This window comes from Periplaneta americana, chromosome 1, assembly GCF_040183065.1.
Source record: "Periplaneta americana isolate PAMFEO1 chromosome 1, P.americana_PAMFEO1_priV1, whole genome shotgun sequence".
NCBI lineage: Eukaryota > Metazoa > Arthropoda > Insecta > Blattodea > Blattidae > Periplaneta > Periplaneta americana.
The window spans coordinates 177,251,784-177,265,093 of record NC_091117.1 but is presented as its reverse complement, the minus strand read 5'-3'; the positions used below and the strand labels follow the sequence as shown (position 1 = coordinate 177,265,093).

The 13,310-nt window shown below is 35.5% G+C and overlaps 1 protein-coding gene across 2 annotated transcripts; it reads right to left on the bottom strand.

Annotated features, from left to right (window-relative positions):
• Window positions 1-1,671: 1,671 nt before the first annotated feature.
• Window positions 1,672-13,196, bottom strand: LOC138704786 (uncharacterized). Of its 2 annotated transcripts, none has more exons than XM_069833032.1 (4): window positions 13,072-13,196; window positions 12,833-12,999; window positions 7,494-7,615; window positions 1,672-4,010 (listed from the first exon to the last, which is right to left on the bottom strand). In XM_069833032.1, the coding sequence occupies exons 1-4, from the start codon at window positions 13,081-13,083 to the stop codon at window positions 3,055-3,057; spliced, it is 1,257 nt and encodes a 418-aa protein (XP_069689133.1). In that variant the 5' UTR covers window positions 13,084-13,196; the 3' UTR covers window positions 1,672-3,054. The 2 variants fall into 2 exon arrangements, with proteins under 2 accessions (XP_069689133.1, XP_069689142.1); XM_069833041.1 differs by having other exon boundaries at window positions 1,672-4,004.
• Window positions 13,197-13,310: the final 114 nt, after the last annotated feature.

The window sequence follows — 13,310 nt, the reverse complement described above, 5'->3', positions numbered from 1 at the left end:
TAATGACAATGATGACAGTAATAATTGTAAACTTAGTAATAATAGCATTACTCATTGGAAAGTGGAGCGTAAACGCTTTAGTCAGGTAAAAATACCGCATGACTAATTGTTAAATATCTAGCATATAATGAAAGGAAAATACATATGAAATTAAAATAGGGAGATATGGAATTTAGAATTTTATAGGTGGAATAAGCTGCGTATGATTATGCAACAGTTGTGACATTTTAAAAATTATACAAATTCGATGATGGTATGGCTTAAGATGGATTATCTTGCTGTTCACTTAAATTACTTTTATACTATATGTGGGGTGTGACAGCGTTTTGCCGACATAGCTCCGAAATGTGACAGCTCCGGAAAAATCACTGTGATAGATAATAGTGATTTTGTCACAGGATGATTCTTGGCGATTGTGGAACTCCGTTTCCTATCTGTAGATTTTCAAGTCGTCTAGAACTCAGTTTCACTGCCATCTACTTACCTGTGAACAAATCATGAGGAATACAATTTTTTTAAATCACGAGACGACAGATATTTATGCTTATCGTTCTTCTGCGAATTGAGTTGATAGAATAATTAAAATAATTGCATTATAATCACTCTATGAAGACGAAGAAGAACCGACCACCATGTTGTGTTGTAACAGACTGTAGTTCATTGAATTAGGTCCGTAGTTTCTAACTGAATATATTTTGAGTTATTTTAGCTATTAAATAGTGAAATGAGTGTAGCCTACTAAGGTTCCCTTTGTCAGCATTTCAGTAGTTGTCATCGGGAAAATTTGACGGCCATTTCTCGCCCAAGTTGGATTTCAACGCTGGTTGAAAGAATTTTTAAATAACATGCTAATGGATGATTTCACTGAATTTAGATCATTAGTCTATTATTGTACACCCTCGAGGACGTGCTTTGTCTCGAAATCTAGCGGTGTAACACAAGTTTCTGACACTTCAGCTGAAAACAAATGAAGATGAAAATAATACAAAGTCCGCCGAGTTACCTCTGTGGTAGTGCGTCTGCCTTCAGACTAGCCTGCCCGGGTTCGATTCCTGGCGGATTCAGAAACTTGTAAAATTTCTACCTCAGGACTAGGAGAGATGGCGGTGTACAATTTATAATCACTAAATTATGCACCAATATGCCTGGGTTAAATCCCAAATCTCACCGTAGTGCATATGAAGGGAAGGCATATGTCATTGTTGATAGTGATTCGTCCATCGGATGGGGACGTTAAGCCTGGCGACCCCCTTGGTGTTATTCGACAGGAGTAGGCTACGTGCCGGCACCGGGTTTCCCCTTCTCCCTTCCTCACCTTCATCATCATCCTCACCCATTCCTTACACTACACTTACACGAACACTTAACATATACTCACCCTAATACACGGCATAACTTTTCATACATACACATTACGCATAACGTGGCCCGCAAAAATGATGTGCAATTTGAAAATGGGCCACAGTCCTGCCATCTATCCGCAGTATGTGGAACCCGAATTACGCAAAGTGAAGTCGGTACGCATCAGACCAGGGTTAGGCAGAATTATGCACTCTGTGCTTACACGGTGTACTACGAGAGAAGTGTGCTTATAGAGTGCACGAAAACCGGTTTATTCAAGTTGCGGTACGTACTGTATGTTTAAAAAAAAAATGTTATTCTACTAAACTAAATAAGAACACAAAGTAATGAAACACTTCCTTAAACACAAAACAAAACATGTCTGTTGCACATTAATTCATATTACTCAATTTCTCAAGATTTGGAGAATCTGTATTAGCACAAGCTATGTGAAGAACTGCCGTTAAAAGCCCATCATTTCTTGTTTGAGATTTGTTTATTTTCGTAATAGAAAATAACTGTTCGCATCTACAAGTGGAACCAAATAAACACAAAACTTTCTCACACAGCTTATGCAGATTGGGAAAGCGTCCTCTTGAGAATCCGTCATAAAACTGCATAAGACTCGACCTTGAATCATATTTCGCTCGCATCTCTCGATCACATCGCAGGTCAATCAATTCACACAATAATGAAGGGAGAACGTTATCAATAATCAGTTGGAATCAGAACATGCAGCAAAAGTACGCATATTCATTTCCAGGCAATCTAAATCGTGGAAATGTAAATTCCTCTAATAGACCGGATAGAATACATGCGTACATTTCGAAATTTTCATTGTTCAAAATTCAATGCGCTTAGATAAGGATGGAAAATAATATATTTCGCCTTTTTGCATTTGACGTATCCATAACAGCAATTTCTCCTTAAAAGCTGCAATTCTATCTGCAAATTGTGTATTAAGAATTTCTTTTCCCTGAAGTCCTAAGTTTAGCTCATTTAAAAGCTGTAAGATCTGTTATAGCTGCTGGCACACTACAGCGCTCGCACTTGGAATTCCCCGTGCGCACGGAGGGCAAATGCACTCAAACGCCCATCGCTGCATTAGACACACATAATACAAAACAATAAGAAACAGAGCAAAATCTCTCACAATGTCATTTATAATAATAATAATAATAATAATAATAATAATAATAATAATAATAATAATCCGTGGCGCTATAGCCCACGAAGGGCCAAGACCGACCAGCCGGCTGCTGGCCTCACGGCCACATGCCGAAGCAGAGGTGAACGATCATCCAACCAGAATAGAGGTATCGTGTGGTTAGCACGATGAGCCCCCCAGCCGTTATAGCTGGTTTGCGTAACCGGATTTCGCTACCTATCGTAGCTCCCCAAGTGCATCACGAAGCTGGGTGGGCACCGGTCCCATACACTGGCCGAAATTTCATGAGAAAATTTCTTCCCCCATGAGGACTCGAACCAGCGCGCATTCCGTAACGCGAGTCCCAGGCAGGATGTCTTAGACTACGACGCCACGGCGCGGGACCTCAGAATATCATTAGAGGAAGTAAATTCTGCTGAATAACCTCTGAAAACAAAGTCTAAGAACCTAGCGTGCCTCATACAGGAGTTCTAATTGGAAGATCCAACATAATTTCAAATAAGCGAAAATATCGTTTATTCACACATTTCACAGTTCAAAAATGTTTACAGATATCGATATGTTGAAGTTTCCAGACTCTTTGTGACCTGATACGTGATTTCCTCTACTTGTGGTGTGTTCATGATGAAGTTCAAGTCTCTTTTGCGATGTGGATTCCAGTGAATGACAGGAAAGAGGATCTTATGTCTAGCTATAGATCTGAGAACTAAAGCTAAGACATAGAGCATGAAGTAAACGCTGAAGAAAAGTGGAACGTACCACAACTTGCGTCCCACATAGAAGTAACTGTAGGGGTTCTTCTCCCTGCTCATTTTCCCTACTGGAGGTGTCAATTTTGTAGGAACTCTAGGAGAAGCAGAAGCCTGAATGGGTTCGATCTCAGACTGGTTTATGGATTCACCTTGTTTGTATGCAGTTGAATACACGTCGCTGTCCTGAATGTTGTCATTGACTGACTCTTCGTAGCTTTCCGAGTCTTCCTCCGCTTCTTCTGTGTCGTAGGAATCCTCATCTGGCTTCCGTGTATTTTCTATCGTTGGTAATTCTAGTGAATCAGTAGTGTCCTCAAAACTTTGCTTATCAGTATTCTGGAAGTGCGTTGTATTGCGGTTTTCGTATTGAACCGTTGATTCATCTTGTGGATCTAATGGTTGATGAGCAATCTCAACTTCTCTTAATCTGCTTTTTGTATCTTCTGTACTTTCACTGCGTTCGAGGAAGTCATCGTATGGATATGCGGTTTTATTGCTCGATGAGATAACTTTTCTTGTATATGGTTCACTCGATGTCTGTAAGGAACTGAATTGTTTGCTGTCCCCGCTGTACTGATGTCTTCTTTGAGATTCATCCAGCGGTCGTCCGTAGAATTGACGAAAGAAAGACATCAAGGGCTTGAATCCCTGCCTGTTGTAAAGCGAATCGTAGTTACTGCCTGAATCTTCTACCTGCGCTTCTGATGAAACTGGAAGCGAGTCCGGCATCTCAATTTGTGCATCTGAAACTGACATGGAAATGCATGTAACGAAATATTTCACATTGGAAATGCAATAAAATGTCACAAATACTCTGTTTATTCGTCCCATTACAATTTCAGGAACATTTTAAGGGTTCAGAACCAAAGTGGGCCAAGCGCCATTTACTAAAACAGTAGAAAACAATTGTTAAAATGAAGTTATTACCATAATCCAATGGAAACACATACTAGCAAGTAATATAAAGTATACACATTAAAACTAAATGAATGTTGATCTTCATTAAACTATGGCATTCACTTAAATGTAACCCTTGTTTTCTCCGTTTTTAATAAATGGTGCTTCATTTATTTGATCGTAAGTGAACCAGTAGTTCTTTACTGCTGGATATGATTGTGACTGACGTAGGAATGGTGAAATTATATTAAGAGAAATTTAAAAAATCCGATAATGCCAGCTCCAGCTCCCTTTTTTGTTTTACCACAAAATAAACTTGGATTCTTTAAGATCTGAATCCGTCTTCGGACTGGAAGACTGAAGTGTTTAGCTGTTCAATTATTGATATTGGACTCCGTAGTTACGATATCTTATATCTGACGTTTGATTCTTAAATGTAATTTCTCATGGACAATAAACATAAAAGTGGCGATTCTGGAATAATAGTTAGTATTTTATGGGCTAGTTAATGTGGACTATTTATTATGAGTAAAAAAAGAAATCATATAAATATGTGTTCAATTTTAAGTGGGTGTAGAGCAAGGTTTAAGCTAGAAAATAAATTATTGTCGCAAAAATGAATGATTATATTTGTGCAATATTATAAATAATTGTGCCGAAAGATAAAATTAATAAAGTATACAGAAACAAAATTCATGTAATTTGTTTCTTTGAGTTTAATTACTTTCAATCCATCTTATCACACTCTAAATATACTTATGTAAGTAAAACATTAGACGTAGGTATGTTTAGAATCAATTACTGTTGGATTTAGATCACATTAAAATATGTTATTTTATGGGCACTCTAAACATTGAAATTCTTTACCAATTATATTGTTAGCAAAGTGCTAAGTACTAACTCTTTTTACTGAAAGGTGGTTTCTAATTCCAATTTTTACAAGATTCATGCAACTAAATCCTCGCTCACAATTTACAGTATGCGATAGAATTATATAAATCAATTAGAAGAAATTGTTCACTTAACTTACATGAATTGCACCAACTCTTTGAAATCAATTCCTGAACATTTATGCTTAATATCTTTTTGAACATTATCAATGCCATTGGTATTTCATTTAAATTCAAATTAGTTCAAGCACATCTCTGATTTCATTTTCTCCAATGTGGTTGTCGCATTTTTGCACATTTACATTTAAAGTTTGTTGCATTTTTATAAGTCGAGTAGCAAAATGCGACAAATGAGGCTGTGGCTTAAACCCTGGCGTAGAGATACAGCTGTTTGAATGTTACGCATAACAAGGTTTACAAGTGACAAAAAGGAAGGACAAATTAGATTAGATTAGATTTATTTAATAATAATGACTTAATGATTATATTTATTGCTTATTTACATGATGTAAATTATTTAATCAGTTCAATGCACTTTTTCGCTCTTTTGACAACATTAAGTGTTGCTTTCTGAGATCACTTTTTTCCTTTTATGAGGATAGCACTATTCATAATGTCAGCGACTAATTCGTCTCTTTGTGTTTCATTTGTTTTGTACACTTCGCCTTTTATCCACTCCCCTCACAGACAAAAATCAATATGAATAAGGTCTGGGGAACTTGATGGCCAATGCACGTGGCCATCGCGGACGATTGTCGCCCATGGTGAATTTGGACACTGAATAATATTGCTATATGAAAGCGTCGTTAAATGAAATACTACTACTACTACTACTACTACTACTACTACTACTACTACTACTACTACTATTATACTGAAATGCAAACCTGTATAGGGCTAGCACCAATAATAGATCGCTGTAACATAGTAATATCACAGTCTACTATATACAGCCGCGAAGCTCAGTATGTAGTAAAAATGCAAACATGGATAGTTGCCCACCACTAGGATCGCTATTATCGCCTCATCATCGCAGATCTCTCTCCTAGCAGCCGACAAAATATGTTACACTTTCGTTGTGTTCTTTTGGAAAAATTAACACCTTCCTTCCATTATTGAACTATTAAATGCATAAAGTTAATTTAAATTCCACCATAAACTCGAAGATACATGCAAGAAATAGGTTAATATTATTTTTGTTTGTACAAAACGAACTGAAATTTACTATAATCGCTTCACTCAATCAAGATTATAGCGATAATTAACTATGAAACCAATAAATATTAATTTGCATTTCCCTTTACAACAATAATAATGGAAATATGAATTAATGAATTAACTTATGTACGTGTACCAGTATTTGTAGTGTAGGCTTACGTAGTTGAGGTTAGACAATAATAATCACACCAGAATTGGAAATAAAACGTGATTAATAAATTTTATTGTAACAGACTTTTTCTACGTCTCTAATAAAGTAACAAATAAAAATAAAAACAAAATTAACAGCTATAATTAAAAACATATCCTTTGAAAAAAAAAGTAGGGCTAAGCAATAATAATCCCACCAGAATTGAAAATAAAACGTGATCAATAAATTTCATTAAAACAAACTTAATTTTTATATGTCTCTAGTAAAATATAATTATTCCAAGTATTCTATTTTAGCCATTAACATTTTCATTACAACCAATAACGAACATTTCACAAGCATCAATGTGAAATACGCAATGAGCTAGCACTCGATGGAAATACGATTCAGTCCAAAGTCGACCGTGGACAGTCTATTGTTTCTAGTTGCTAACCGCTTGGAGCGCTTTATCACGAGATTTGCAAAAAATCACCTCAAGCTTCGCGACTGTATATAGTAGACTGTGGTAATATCGCTTTCCTATAAGAGACAGAGACGGAGATAGATTGAGGCAGAGAGGGAGAGAAAACCGGTTCGTTGTTTTGTTTTCTCTCGAACACTGCGCTACAACCTCTTTTTTTTTTTAATAATCGTACAGAGAGAACTGTTTGAGCTAACTTTGTCGGGCGTACTTAAAAATGCAATGTCTTTATACCTGATTTCAGACTAAAATACCTCCGAGCACAAATTGTTTCCTTTGATAGCGATACTCCTTTATTAGGCAACGCTATGCGCTTCACATTCGTGGGAGACGTGGAATCATTGGAGGTAATATGCAGGAGGTTTAAATCGAAGTATAGTGTCATCACCAAAGAAAGGATGGCTGGAAAAACATGAAGGCACACTTCACTTATAATTGTTTACCACCAAATTTTTCCATCCTACATGAAGATAGGTCAACATAACATTTTCCTCATAAACAACAAAAATAACCTATACTCTGGGTAAAATTTGAACTCGCAACCAATGCTTAATCGTTGCGCTCAGCATGATCAAATTTTCATAAAATCACTCATCACTGTAGACCTACAACTTACCAGTTACAGTGTCGTTTTCTGTAACGACTTGCGCTTCCATCAGAGGATAGTAAATATTGTACATGTCGCTGGTCTCTGTCGTCGGATCCATGTGTGGACGATTTCCGTATGTCTGCTCACCACTGCAACATTTACAATGATCGATGATAATATTTTGTTCACGGTATGTTAGAGTAAATGATTAGTAGACTATAAGAACGCCATTGACACTTCTGAAATATCTCAGATAACCTATAAAATGAGAGAACACACTTAGAAGCATGACGTGAACACTGCGGTAGCTATAATACCATCCACCAAAAATTGAGGCACTTCATATAGGCCTATACGAAGTTTTCGAGAATATAGACCCTACGCCATTTTTACGAAACTTCCGCGCTTTGACGTTAATTTTTCAGAGCTACCAACCTAAGAATAGGATATGACACTATACGAATATGCATCGAAGAAGAATGCTATTGGATATTGCCAAAGCCACCTTAAATTAGCAAGCCATGTTTATACACTTGACAACGTTGCTACTTCAGTATAGGTAGTCTGGTTTTCAGAAAACATAGCAGACGACACGTTTACGAAATATATGTTTAATGGTTCGTTTTTAATGATTTCGTAGCAACTGAAAAGGCTTATGAACGATTTCAACATGAAAGTGATTAATGATCTATGTACATTTTATTCCACAATTAGAAAACTTAAACACAAAATCTGTATTTATGTGCAGTTGCAGTGTAGGCTATTAGTAATAAAGCTATAGACGGACGGATGGACAGACAGGCAGATATAGAAACAGGCAAGCAAGTAAGGAAGGAAGCAAGCAAGCAAGCAAACAAACAAACAAACAAACAAATAGACAAATAAGTAAGTAAATAAATAAATTAAAAAAATAGATAAATAAATAAATTGATAATAAATATATGAATCTATACTAATAATAAATCTATAGCCGAAATTTTTCTGGTAATTTTCGATTTTCCGAAAATAATTGGTCCTAACATATATAATTAACCACCCTGAAACCGAAAATCGCATTTTTGAAATTTTTGTTTGTATGTCTGTCTGTATGTTTGTTACATTTTCACGCGATAATGGCTGAACCGATTTATATGAAAATTGGAATATAAATTAAGTTCGTTGTAACTTAGATTTTAGGCTATATGGCATTCAAAATACTTTATTTAAAAGGGGGGTTATAAGGGGGCCTGAATTAAATAAATCGAAATATCTCGCTTATTATTGATTTTTTCTGAAAAATGTTACATAACAAAAGTTTCTTTAAAAATGATTTCCGATAAGTTTTATTCTTTACAAAATTTTGATAGGACTGATATTTAATGAGATAAATGAGTTTTAAAATTAAAATAACGCCATCTAAGACGGTGCAATGACATAACAAATGACTTCGTCTATAAGGGGCATTGGGCAACAACAATCGAAAAAGGGGCATTGGACAGCAACAATCGAAAGCTATTAAACTATTCCTATGCACAGAAAATTTGATAGGCTTTTTTGTACATTCGTTTTCTGTATTTCTTAAAATAATATTTATGTACACACTCATTTTAATCTCAGAGAATTAACGAACAACGAGAGTGTATTGATTTAGTATGCAGTAATAGTACGTTAGCTTAGCAATCCATTATTTTATAATTCAAATTTTAACTATGCTCAATTGAATCGTGTTAAAATACATAAAATAGACTATATATGCAATAAATGCAATGCAAAAAAAAACTTGGGTAATGAGCCAAGCAGATTATGTTGCGCTGTTGTAAAGGTTGTTGCTTCTGAGATTCAAGAGCCCCCACAACAAAGTAAAAACTTTCTTATCGGAGTACATCCGTTATCAACGCACTTTTTATATAATATAATATAATATAATATAATATAATATAATATAATATAATATAATATAATATAATATAATATAATATAATATAATATAATAATAAATATGTAGCCGAAAATTTTCTGGTAATTTTCCCTTTTCCAAAAATAATTGGTGTTAACATGTATAATTATTCATCCTGAGACCGAAAATCGCTTTTTTGAAATTTTTGTTTGTATGTCTGTCTGTCTGTTTGTTACCTTTTCACGCGATAATGGCTGAACGGATTTCGATGAAAATTGAAATATAAGTTAAGTTCGTTGTAATTTAGATTTTAGGCTATATGGCATTCAAAATACTTCACTTAACGGGGCCTGAATTAAATCGAAATATCTCGCTTATTATTGTTTTTTTGTGAAAAAAGTTACATAAAAAAGTTTCTTTAAAAATGATTTCCGATAAGTTTTATTCTATGCAAAATTTGGTAGGTCTGATAGACTTTTAAAATAATAATACAATACGTTTTCACCGCCGCCTCAGATTACAGCGTTGTTGTTCCTGCAGTAATTCCCATGTGCAAAATATAAAATTTTTGAGTAGGAAGAAAAAACACATTTATTCATTCCATGGCAATGGTACATAGGAAATCGTGAATTCTTACATTTTCGAAATAAATATAATTACATATCACTGTTTATGCTGTATCACTATTTAAGTTATTTGAAGGTTTCAGAACCATAGTGGGCCAAGCGCCATTTACTGAAGACGTAGAAAACAAGGGTTAAAATTAAGCTATTATCATAATTCAATGGAACCATATAGCAAGTAATATAAAGTATACACAATAAAACTAAATGATATGTCAATCTTCATTAAACTATAGTTGCGTGTAATAACAAATAAGAAACATGTTAAAGGAATTGTCATTGCACCAATTGAGTGGTCTCTGGACCAAAATGATCGCAATTTAATTATTTAAATACAATTTCAATTAAGTAACATATTAAACGATTTATCCTTCTAACAAACACGAATGTTCCCTGGATCAAACGTCCTATTTTAATCACGTAATTACTTTATATTTATTTCTAACAGGTGCAGCGGAGCGCACGGGTACGGCTAGTAAATAAATAAATACATAAATAAATAAATAATAGTACTTAAGGCATTACCATGCCAACTAGAACATCATGACTTCTATTACTACGGCATAACTTGTGTCATAAAATTAATATTGCGGAACGATTTTTCCTGTAATAATATTTAATATATCACTGCTATAACAACCCATTCTTCATAGACCATGATATTACCATCATTACTAATTTCATAATATGTTATAAAGTGTAATATTAAAATAAAGTGTAAATTAAAATTAAGGTGATATATATTTTTTAAGGTGACATGTATTTATTTAGCCTGAGGAGTTACACCATTGGTTTGAATTGTAAATTATTTAGAAATAGCGTGTAAGAGGGTCTTAGACTAATGTTTAGTTTAAATGTAGTTCTGTTTATAAGTATTAATAAGGGTGTAATCATTTTGTCTTATTGGAATTGTTCTATCAGTGAAGCGTGGTGAGTCAGTGAAGTTATAATTTTATAATGCAGTGAATAGTTCCGATCAGTGATAATTTATAGTGTCAATGAAATGTGTTCTACAGTGTCAGTGAAATGTGTTCTAAAGTTTCAGTGAAATGTGTCATAGTGCCACTACAGTGAGTGAGATGAGAGATTATTATCAATACCAATGTCAAACTTATGTAGGGTCTATACATATGTAGGTTGTAATGCAAAATTAGGTTCACTTATTAACTATGTTATTTTATGTACTTACTTATTTACTTACTTACTTACTTACTTACTTATTGGCTTTTAAGGAACCCGGAGGTTCATTGCCGCCCTCACGTAAGCCCGCCATTGGTCCCTATCCTGAGCAAGATTAATCCAGTCTCTACCATCATATCCCACCTCCCTCAAATCCATTTTAATATTATCTTCCCACCTACGTCTCGGCCTTCCCAAAGGTCTTTTTCTCTCCGGCCTCCCAACTAGCACTCTATATGCATTTCTGGATTCGCCTATACGTGCTACATGTCCTGCGCATCTCAAACGTCTGGATTTTATGTTCCTAATTATGTCAGGTGAAGAATACAATGGGTGCAGCTCTGCGTTGTGTAACTTTCTCTATTCTCCTGTAACTTCATCCCTCTTAGCCTCAAATATTTTCCTAAGAACCTCATTCTCAAACACCCTTAATCTCTGTTCCTCTCTCAAAGTGAGAGTCCAAGTTTCACAACCATACAGAACAACCGGTAATATAACTGTTTTATAAATTCTAACTTTCAGATTTTTTGACAGAAGACTAGATGACAAAAGCTTCTCAACCGAATAATAACACGCATTTTCTCATATTTATTCTGTGTTTAATTTCCTCCCGAGTGTCATTTATATTTGTTACCGTTGCTCCAAGATATTTGAATTTTTCCACCTCTTCGAAAGATAAATCTCCAATTTTTATATTTCCATTTCATACAATATTCTGGTCACGAGACATAATTATACTTTGTCCTTTCGGGTTTTACTTCCAACCCTATCGCTTTACTTGCTTCAACTAGAATTTCCGCGTTTTCCCTAAGTTTATGGATTTTCTCCTAGCATATTCACGTCATCCGCGTAGACAAGAAGTTGATGTAACCCATTCAACTACAAACCCTATCTATTATCCTGAACTTTCCTAATGTTATTTTATGTATTATTATTAATTGTAATTATTGCGTATAATTGTATTGTGTATTCTTATTATATTGTGTATATAATTGTATTGTGTATTGTATAATTGTATTGTTTATTGTAATTTTATTGTGTATTGTTTATATTGTTTACAGCACTGCCACCGTGTGCTTGCCTACTTGTAGTGTAAATAAATACATACATACATATTTTCTTTTATTAATAATAGAATAATAACGAATAGGAGGGGGGAAAGTTAACACGGATAAACTATATATGGCTAATATGTAGAAGAACATAATACTGAGTTTGTTTTCTGGTCACAATTCGTCTCTGCACTGTTATTCACTGCATTACCTGAGGAGGTACCCACTCCTCCCCTGTCTCTCTCCCTGCGATAGCGATGTGCGGGTTGCATTTCTATTACGTCACAATTTTGTGGCTTTTGTCAATCACTGTTACAAAGTATTGCAATCTGCACCTAGATTATATTGTTAATTTTAGAGCGTTCAAAGAGGCCTCCACTCCTAAATCAGTTTAGTTTAGTAAAGCCTTGGTTTTTCTGAACCGGCGCATGCGACGTGCGAGGCCCGCCTCGCACAAATCCGGACTACACGAGAGATAGGAGTGGTTTCTATAACTGCGAGATGCGAGGTCTGCGCACCTCGCAGCTATAGAAACTACTCACTATCTCTTGTGCGAGGCGGGCCTCGCACCTCGCACGTCGCATGCGTCGGTTCAGAAAAACCAAGGCTTTAAAGTAACTGTATATAAAGACTTACGCTATATCTGTTACGTAGCTTTTCCCTCGATCATCTGTCGAGCTGGCGAAGCTCCCTGTATGAGATACTTTTGCGTAGGTCGGAGCCATCAGTGAAAATGCGTTGACTGTCGGTGTAGCAGTGGCTTGCAATCCAAGATGCCACAGGAGAATGAAGTGGCTCAGGACCTGTCAAAGATACCCCATTAATAAGATGGTACGCGTTAAGTTAATCATATATTCGTAGTATAGGCTACTAACCTGAAGTGTCATTGCTGCACATCGAAATGTTATCCTGCTTCCACACGCCAACACCACATTACGGTATACTAGACATGGTGACGAATGACTGCAACAATGTTTGTGGTTGTAGCGGGACAACTGGTTCACACTTCTCCCCAGGAATGAATATGTTATCTCGAGACAAAGCACGTGTACGGGCTGAAATCTAAAGCACCGCTACAGTATCACCAGAGCTGTTTGGTTCGACAAACAGATCC

Excerpts from the sequence above, each read along its gene's own strand:
- LOC138704786 (XM_069833032.1), bottom strand. Across the intron at positions 7,616-12,832 it reads AGCTACGTAACAGATATAGC|TGGTGAGCAGACATACGGAA; the intron begins GTAAGTCTTTAT and ends TAAATGTTGCAG. Across the intron at positions 4,011-7,493 it reads AGAAAACGACACTGTAACTG|TTTCAGATGCACAAATTGAG; the intron begins GTAAGTTGTAGG and ends TTTCCATGTCAG.